General features: G+C 54.6%; 1 protein-coding gene across 1 annotated transcript; it reads left to right on the forward strand.

Annotated features, from left to right (window-relative positions):
• Window positions 1–419: 419 nt before the first annotated feature.
• On the forward strand, window positions 420–7,911 carry LOC144490717 (neuronal PAS domain-containing protein 4-like; the record flags this gene model as incomplete). Its single annotated transcript, XM_078208426.1, has 7 exons — window positions 420–594; window positions 2,262–2,413; window positions 3,300–3,402; window positions 3,516–3,765; window positions 4,843–4,952; window positions 5,074–5,209; window positions 6,647–7,911. Coding segments are annotated over exons 1-7 (2,191 nt in total), but the record flags the coding sequence as incomplete, so codon positions are not given.
• Window positions 7,912–10,063: the final 2,152 nt, after the last annotated feature.

Consider the following 10,063-nt stretch of genomic DNA (forward strand, 5'->3'; position numbering starts at 1 on the left):
CTAGCTCGCTCTCTCTCTATCCCTCCCTCCCCCCCTCTCTCTCTCTCTATCCCTCCCCCCTCGCTCTTTATCCCTCCCCTATCAGTCGAGGTTTCGTTTTTCTCCTAATTGGGAGCTTGGAGTTCTGGCGTCATCTCCCTGTAGTAGTGACGTGTGATAGTAGTCAGTGAGGCAGACAGAGGCAGGGAGAGATCCTAAGCCCTGCCTCTGTCGTGATGTTGGTGAGTCCTGCTGCGATAGGCCAGCCCCCTGGCTTCCTGCAGCTTATAAAAAGGCAGCATCAGCTCAACATCAGCACCAGATCTTTGACAGCCACAGCGCGATCTGGTCCAGAGACTGACTGTCTCCCCTTGCAGTGAGACAGAAACACAGAGAGAGAGACGGAGAGGGGCAGAGCAAGGAGGCGGACACTCTGCGACATGTACAGGTCCACGAAAGGAGCATCAAAAGCCAGGAGAGATCAGATTAATGCCGAGATCAGGAACCTGAAGGAACTGCTGCCAATCTCGGCGTCTGATAAATCCAGACTCTCCTACCTTCATATCATGTCGCTGGCTTGTATCTACACCAGGAAATCCGTCTACTTCAGTCCAGGTAAGAACATCGGGGACTCTGACAGTCGAATGGAAGAGAAGTTGTAGAGAGAGAGAGAGACGGTGGTGGGGGGAGAGCTGTCCAGCACTTGTGTTCGAGTCGGTCCGTGTATAACTCTGAGCCACTTTCCTCGGTCTGTTCCCAGCGATATCCCAACTCTCCTGTTGCTCGTCCACTGTTTTGTGAATGTGCTAAAGTTTTCCCTCCCCAACTCCTCAGTGAGGGGCTCCTGAATGTGTAACTCCCTCCCCTCCCCTCTCTCTCCCTCTCCCCTTCCAAAAAAATATAGTTTTTCCACTCCCTCTCTCTCCTCTTTCACCGACTAATTTCTTACGGGTGGGTTAGCGCTGCTGCCTCACAGCGCCAGGGACCCGGGGCGGCACGGTGACACAGTGGGGTTAGCGCTGCTGCCTCACAGCGCCAGGGACCCGGGGCGGCACGGTGACACAGTGGGGTTAGCGCTGCTGCCTCACAGCGCCAGGGACCCGGGGCAGCACGGTGACACAGTGGGGTTAGCGCTGCTGCCTCACAGCGCCAGGGACCCGGGGCAGCACGGTGACACAGTGGGTTCACACTGCTGTCTCACAGCGCCAGGGACCCGGGGCAGCACGGTGACACAGTGGGTTAGCACTGCTCCCTCACAGTGCCAGGGACCCGGGGCAGCACGGTGACACAGTGGGTTAGCGCTGCTGCCTCACAGCGCCAGGGACCCGGGGCGGCACGGTGACACAGTGGGTTAGCACTGCTCCCTCACAGTGCCAGGGACCCGGGGCAGCACGGTGACACAGTGGGTTCACACTGCTGTCTCACAGCGCCAGGGACCCGGGGCAGCACGGTGACACAGTGGGTTAGCACTGCTCCCTCACAGTGCCAGGGACCCGGGGCAGCACGGTGACACAGTGGGTTAGCGCTGCTGCCTCACAGCGCCAGGGACCCGGGGCGGCACGGTGACACAGTGGGGTTAGCGCTGCTGCCTCACAGCGCCAGGGACCCGGGGCGGCACGGTGACACAGTGGGTTAGCACTGCTGTCTCACAGCGCCAGGGACCCGGGGCAGCACGGTGACACAGTGGGTTAGCACTGCTCCCTCACAGTGCCAGGGACCCGGGGCAGCACGGTGACACAGTGGGTTAGCGCTGCTGCCTCACAGTGCCAGGGACCCGGGGCAGCACGGTGGCACAGTGGGTTAGCGCTGCTGCCTCACAGCGCCAGGGACCCGGGGTGGCACGGTGACACAGTGGGGTTAGCGCTGCTGCCTCACAGCGCCAGGGTCCCGGGTTTGATTCCCGGCTTGGGTCACTGTCTGTGTGGAGTTTGCACGTTCTCCCCGTGTCTGCGTGGGTTTCCTCCGGGTGCTCCGGTTTCCTCCCACACTCCAAAGATGCGCGGGTTAGGGCGCATTGGCCGTGCTAAATTGCCCCTTAGGGCCAGGGGGACTAGCTAGGGTAAATGCATGGGATTTCAGGGATAGGACCTGAGTGGGATTGTGGTCGGTGCAGACTCGATGGGCCGAATGGTCTCTTTCTACACAGTAGGAATTCTATGAATCTATTGCTCTCTCTCTCTGCTCCCTCACCAACACGGTTCTAATCCTTCTCTCTCTCTCTCTCTGCTCCCTCACCAACACGGTTCTAATCCTTCTCTCTCTCTCTCTCTCTCTCTGTGCAGAAGCAGTGTTGGAAGGCTCTCTCCCTTTGCTCTCAGCCCCCGAGCTTGCTGACTTTCTGCAGTCTCTCCCCGGCTTCCTGGTTGCCCTCACCAGCGAGGGGAAACTCATCTACGTGTCGGAGAATGTGTCCGAGCATCTGGGCCATTCACTGGTGAGTTAGCACCGAACCCTGGCTGCATTTCCAGTTACGTTTGGCCGTGGGCTTTGCCGGGAGAAAGGGGGGGGGGGGGGGGGTGGTGGTGCTGGCATGTCGGAGGAGACAGGCTGCCGCGGGGTTTAACTAGATGTGTCTCTGCCTGCGGTTTAATGGGAGGTCTTTCTGAGTGTGGGGTTTAAACGTTGCTGTGCGTGGGGTTTAATGGGAAGTGCTGTGGGGTCTAACTGGAATTGTTACGGGGTCTAACTGGAATTGTTTTGGGATCTAACTGGAATTGTTTTGGGGTCTAACTGGAATTGTTACAGGGTCTAACTGGAATTGTTTTGGGATCTAACTGGAATTGTTTTGGGATCTAACTGGAATTGTTTTGGGATCTAACTGGAATTGTTTTGGGATCTAACTGGAATTGTTTTGGGGTCTAACTGGAACTGTTTTGAGGTCTAACTGGAATTGTTTTGGGGTCTAACTGGAATTGTTTTGGGGTCTAACTGGAATTGTTTTGGGGTCTAACTGGAATTGTTTTGGGGTCTAACTGGAATTGTTACGGGGTCTAACTGGAATTGTTACGGGGTCTAACTGGAATTGTTACGGGGTCTAACTGGAATTGTTTTAGGGTCTAACTGGAATTGTTTTGGGGTCTAACTGGAATTGTTTTGAGGTCTAACTGGAATTGTTTTGGGGTCTAACTGGAATTGTTTTGGGGTCTAACTGGAATTGTTTTGGGGTCTAACTGGAATTGTTACGGGGTCTAACTGGAATTGTTACGGGGTCTAACTGGAATTGTTTTGGGGTCTAACTGGAATTGTGGGGTTTAACTGGAATCGTTGGGTTTAAATGCTGTGTATTAAACGGAAGTCCTACTCCCCTTGCTGTGTTGCAGGTGGATTTGGTCTCTCAAGGCGACAGTATCTATGACATTACAGACTCATTGGACCATCTGGTGTTGAGCAGTAACTTGATGTTGAACTCTCCGTCAGAAACTGGTGAGTTAAGACTCTGCCTCCCCCCTCTCTCTCTCTCACTCAGTGTTTCTCTCAGACTCTTGTGTCCCCCTCTCTCGGCTCTGTCCTTATCTTCTCCGTTGTGACTCCCACAGAACGCCTCTTCCGCTGCCGCTTCAACACCTCCCGGTCCGTCAGGCGGCAGAGTGCGGGTAACAAGCTGGTACTAATCCGGGGCCGGTACCACCAGCCCCCACCTGGAGCCTACTGGTCCACCAAGCCGGTCTTCATCGCTTTCTGTATCCCCCTGGACACCAGACCGAGGCTCTTTGACAATCATCTCTTCCTGGGCTTCTTCGAGAGTCAGCATTCCAAGGACATGATGTTCACTGAGCTCTCTGACAGGTAAGAGAGAAAGTATGCACACCTGTCCCGTGTACACACACACCTATCCTGTGTACACACACACTCCCGGCCTGTGCACACACACACCCGTCCTGTGTACACACACACTCTCATCCTGTGTACACACACACCCGTGCCGTGTACAGACACACTCCCGTCCTGTGCACACACACGCCTGTCCTGTGTACACCCACACCCATCCTGTGTACACACACCCGTCCTGTGTACACACACCCGTCCTGTGTACACACACCTGTTCCATGTACACACACACACACCCGTCCCGTGTACAGACACACTCCCGTCCTGTGCACCCACACACCTGTCCCGTGTACACACACACCTGCCCCGTGTACACCCACACCCATCCTGTGTACACACACCCATCCTGTGTACACACACCTGTTCCATGTGTGCGCGCGCACACACACACACATACACAAAACCACCTATCCCGTGTACACACACACACACACCTGTCCCATGTACGCACACACCTGTCCCATGTACACACACCTGTTCCATGCACACACACACACAAGACACATCCGTCCCGTGTACACACACCAGTCCCATGTACACACACACACACACACACCTGTCCTGTGTATGTACACACACTTGTCCTATGAATACACACACCTGTCCCGTGTACACACACACCTGTCCCGTGTACACACACCTGTCCCGTGTACACACACACCTGTCCCGTGTACACACACCAGTCCCATGTACACACACACCTGTCCTGTGTACGTACACACACTTGTCCTATGAACACACACACATGTCCCGTGTACACACACACCTGTCCCGTGTACACGCACACCTGTCCCATGTACGCACACACCTGTCCCGTGTACACACACACCTGTCCCGTGTACACACCTGTCCCGTGTACACACACACCTGTCCCGTGTACACACACACCTGTCCCGTGAACACACAGACCTGTCCCGTGTACACACAGACCTGTCCCGTGTATGCACACACCTGTCCAGTACACACACACACACACTCACTCTGTAGGTTTTGTGTCAGTTACTAATGACAGATATCCTGTCCTTTCCTCTGCAGTGTTAGTTACTATCTGGGCTACCAGAAGACTGAACTGATTGGGAAATCCTGGTACAACCTCCTCCACCCTCAGGATCTCTCGCACGCTTCTACCCAGCACTGTCGATTCTGTAAGTATTGCGGGAAGGTGATTTCCCCGTGTCTCTCTCTCTCTCTCTCTCTCTGGTTATTCCCGCTCCCTGCCAGGATGTGTGTGTCTGAAAGTCCTCTCTCTGTTGCTTGTGTTCTCAGTGAGTGGAGGCAGTGAAGCCCGGGTGGAGATGACTGTCCGTCTCCAGTGTAAGGACTCGCTCTGGATCTGGCTCTACGTGGTCCTTCAGGTGGAATGTGCTGAGCTGACCATTCTCTGCTACAATTACATCATCAGGTAAGGACATTCACTCACCCTAACCCTCCCTGTACCGCTAAACCTGGGCCAGTAACAAACCACAGCAGCAGGAGATCATTCAGCCCACCCCTCCTGTGCTAGCTCTTTGAAAGATCTGTCTGTCTGTGCGGAGTCTGCGCGTTCTCCCCCGTGTCTGCGTGGGGGTTTCCTCCGGGTGCTCCGGTTTCCTCCCACAGTCCGAAAGACGTGCTGGTTAGATGCTAAATTCTCCCTCAGTGTAACCCGAACAGGAGTGTGGGCGACTAGAGGATTCTCACAGTAACTTCATTGCAGCGTTAATGTAAGCCTACTTGTGACACTAAAACTTAAACTATAGGAGCAGAGTGAGGCCACTCGGCCCATCGAGTCTGCTCCCCCATTCAACCATGGCTGATATTTTTCCCATCCCCATTCTCCTGCCTTTTCCCCATAACCCCTGATCCCCTTATTAATCAAGAACCTATCTATCTCTGTCTTAAAGTCACTCAATGACCCGGCCTCCACAGCCTTCTGCGGCAAAGAGTTCCACAGATTCACCACTCTCTGGCTGAAGAAATTCCTCCTCATCTCTGTTTTAAAGGATCGTCCCTTTAGCCTGAGGTTGTGCTCTCGGATCCGAGTCTCTCTGACTAATGGAAAATAGAAATTAGGCTCAGACCTCCAGCCCGGGTCTAGAATCATAGAATCCCTACAGTGCAGGAGGAGGCCATTCAGCCCATCGAGCCTGCACCAACCACAATCCCACCCAGGCCCTATCTCCATAACCCCATACATTTACCCTGCTAATCCCCCCGACACTAAGGGCCAATCCACCTAACCTGCACATCTTTGGACACTAAGGGGAAATTTAGCATGGCCAATCCACCTAACCCACACATCTTTGGACACTAAGGGACAATTTAGCATGGCCAATCCACCTAACCCACACATCTTTGGACACTAAGGGACAATTTAGCATGGCCAATCCACCTAACCCACACATCTTTGGACACTAAGGGACAATTTAGCACGGCCAATCCACCTAACCTGCACATCTTTGGACACTAAGGGACAATTTAGCATGGCCAATCCACCTAACCTGCACATCTTTGGACACTAAGGGACAATTTAGCATGGCCAATCCACCTAACCTGCACATCTTTGGACACTAAGGGACAATTTAGCATGGCCAATCCACCTAACCCGCACATCTTTAAACTGTGGGAGGAAACCGGAGCACCCGGAGGAAACCCACGCAGACACGGGGAGAACGTGCAGACTCCACACAGACAGTGACCCGAGCCGGGAATCGAATCCGGGTCCCTGGTGCTGTGAGGCTGCAGTGCTAACCACTGTGCCACCCAGTGTTTAGAAAGGGTTTCACATGTTGTCCTTGTTGTAATATCTGTGTCTTATTTGTTTGGAGTTTGTTCTAATGTCGGGTGTTCTTGTTTGCAGTGAATCGGAAGCCTGGTGTCTCCGGCAGCAGCTGTTGGATGAGCAGGAGGAGACTCTGCTCTTCCCGTACGGCCTTCCCACTCTGCCATCTCACCGTGAGGCCGTCCACTCTCCCAGCTACCTGTCCAGCCCTGACACGGTTTTCACCTCCATGTCCGGAACGCCCTCCAGCGCCGTCTCCGCCCAGTCCTTCGACTTCACTGGGATATGTGGCCTGGACTTTGCCGAGGTCACCGCGCCGGCGGGCCGGGAGGAGGACAGTCAGCTGCTCAACCGGGGGGGGCAGCACCTGCCCCTGCCCCCTCCGCCATCTTCGCCGGAGAAGGAGGAGGAGCCGGGACCGCTGGGGACGGAGCGGACCGGCGTCAAGCTCCCCGAGCTCTCCTACAGCGACTGTGTCTTCGGCGCCAACTCGCCCACTCCACCCTGCACCCCGCAGCTGCTGGGACCCGCCTTCTCGTTTGGCAGCCAGGAGCCCTTCAGCCAGACCGAGATCTACTATCCCCTGGAGCCCTGCGCTGCCTCGCTGTACGAGAGGCTGCCCCCTTCCCCCGACAGCCCGGGTAACGGAGGCTGCACCGTGATGGGGCTGCCCCAGGTGCCAACGCCCCTCTACATCCACGTACCCAGCACCCCCGAGGGACTGCTGACCCCTGAGGCCTCCCCCATCAAGCTGCCCGCCAGCTGTTACTTTGGCTACCTGGAGGGGCTGGACAGGAGCCAGCTCGACGCCTTGGCCAAGCATATCGGCTGCCACGTGACCGACAGCCCGGGGGTCCGCCCGGGCCTGGAGCCCCCCTTCGACCCCCCGCAGGACTATACCAAAGAGGAGTGCGGGTCCCGGAGCCCCTCGCTCCTGTCCGGGGGCCCCCTCCTGGACTTCCCCTCCCTCAAGCAGTGGAGGAGTGTGGATTTCTCCATGATTCACCTGGGCGAGGAAGACCCCGAGGAAGACGACGTGATCGAAAACATTCTGAAGGACCTGGGCACTCCCGCCATGGAGGGAGGTGCCCCAGCCCCTGGCTGCCACCACCCGGGCACAGACGCCCAGCATCGCGCTGACGTGGACTCCGAGCAGGCGGGAGGGACTCACAACCCGCCCGCCCGCCCTGCCACCGACCTATCTCCAGAAGAACAATCCTTCCTTGAAGAGTTGACTTCATATGAAACTGTATTTGAGACGTTTGCCTCAAGGTCCCCCTGTGATGGGTTTCTCAATGAGTTGTATCAACTCCAGAACCAAGGCCACGAATACTTCCACCAAGGTGGGTTCACCCTCCCTAACGTCAGCCTCTTAACAATCAGATCAGGGGTGGCACAGTGGTTAGCACTGCTGCCTCACAGCGCCAGGGATCTGGGTCCGATTCCCGGCACGGTAGCACAGTGGTTAGCACTGCTGCCTCACAGCGCCAGGGACCTGGGTTCGATTCCCGGCACGGTAGCACAGTGGTTAGCACTGCTGTCTCACAGCGCCAGGGATCTGGGTTCGATTCCCGGCTCGGGTCACTGTCTGTGCGGAGTCTGCATGTTCTCCCCGTGTCGGCGTGGGTTTCCTCCGGGTGCTCCAGTTTCCTCCCACAGTCCAAAAGACGTGCCGGTTAGGGGTGCATTGGCCATGCTAAATTCTCCCTCAGTGTAACCCGAACGGGCGCCGGAGTGTGGGCGACTGGGGGATTTTCACAGTAACTTCATTACAGTGTTAATGTAAGCCCAGTCAGGGAGCGGCACGGTGGCACAGTGGGTTAGCGCTGCTACCTCTCAGCGCCAGGGACCCCGGTCCGATTCCCGGCTCGGGTCACTGTCTGTGCGGAGTCTGCACGTTCTCCCCGTGTCTGCGTGGGTTTCCTCCGGGTGCTCCGGTTTCCTCCCACAGTCCGAGAGACGTGCGGGTTGGGCTGATTGGCCGCGCTGAATCGACCCTAGCGTTGGGCGGATTAGGGGGCGCGGGAATGGGAGCTGGGCGGGATTGTGGTCGGTGCAGACTCGATGGGCCGAATGGCCTCCTTCTGGACTGTAGGGTTTCTACTGTTGCTTGTGACACTAATAAATATGAATATATATAACGGGGAAACAGCTTTGTAAACATTGTAGTTACACCCTCGTACCAGGGAAGGGAATGAGATGTGATGATTGTAACGGGATACCATTATCCTCTGACTAACCTGTGCTTTTCCCTCTCTCTCTCTCTCTTTCTCTCTTTCAGATGGGAGCAGAGGTAGTCCCTCAATTCTGAAATAAGTCTGTGACTTACTTCATAAAGTATGGCATATTGTCATATTTCGTGAAGCCGCTACGATCAAAGATATCTCTTTGACCAACAGAAGGACACTGTTCAAAGCTCTGATGTTCTCTCCTTAACAATGCACTGCATGGGGTTCGGGGAGGGGGTGGGTCGAGGGTGTTTCTTGTCATTTTTTAAAAGAAAAAAAAACCCCAAACCCTTCCCTTTTTTTTGTAATGTTGCGGTAACGTGGAACACACTAAAGGGTGCGAGTGTTATTATTTAACTCTTAAATAGACCCGTGTTGCTCTGGAGGAGGATATTGTAAGACATACTTACAGATGTAACTGTATCACTTGTAGTGACAAACCAAATCGTAAGAAAGAGGTGGATACAACTTTTTTTTGGTAACTGTATTAATGACACATTGTGAATGTATTATTCCTGTGTCAACAATGGCTAAACGTAGAACCCTCTACGATTTAAGTATAAGGATTGAATCCTGTTTAAACTCCTGTATTTCCTGAAAGAAAGATTATATATGTTTGTACATATATATATTAATGTATATTTCTTATCAAAGGCAAGCATTTTTGATACGCTCAGGACGATATACATTGTGAAACTGTGTTTTTGTGTGTACGTCCTTCCGGTCTTGTGGAATTTATTGCAATGCAGAAATATTTATATTAAAGAATGCATTTCAAAGGTTACCTTCTGGCGAATCTTTCTCTGCAAATAATTTCTCTCCAACTCTTGCTCCCGGGACCACCTCTCGGGACATCCCAAAGTGAAACACAGACCCCACCCCCCTCCTCCCTCCCGCCCTCCATCTCTCCCACTTCTATCCCTCCCTCAGGACGTCCTAAAGGGAAAGACAGACCCCCTCCCCCCCCATCTCTCCCGCTCCTATCCCTCCCTCAGGATATCCCAAAGTGAAACACAGACGCCCCCCCCTTCCGCCCCCCACCTCTCCCGCTCCTATCCCCTCCTCAGGATGTCCCGATCTCTCCAGCTCCCCCCCCCGCCCTCCCCACCCACCCCCATATCCCCCTCAGGTCGTCCCAAAGTGTTTGACACACAGTGAAGGAGGTTTTTCTGAAGCGTGAGAACTGCTGTAATGTAGAAAAGGCAGCAGCCAATTTACACACAGCAAGATCCCACACACACAGCAATCTGATCACCACCCAGATCAG

The sequence above is a fragment of the Mustelus asterias genome, unplaced genomic scaffold (assembly GCF_964213995.1).
Source record: "Mustelus asterias unplaced genomic scaffold, sMusAst1.hap1.1 HAP1_SCAFFOLD_3673, whole genome shotgun sequence".
NCBI classification, from domain to species: domain Eukaryota; kingdom Metazoa; phylum Chordata; class Chondrichthyes; order Carcharhiniformes; family Triakidae; genus Mustelus; species Mustelus asterias.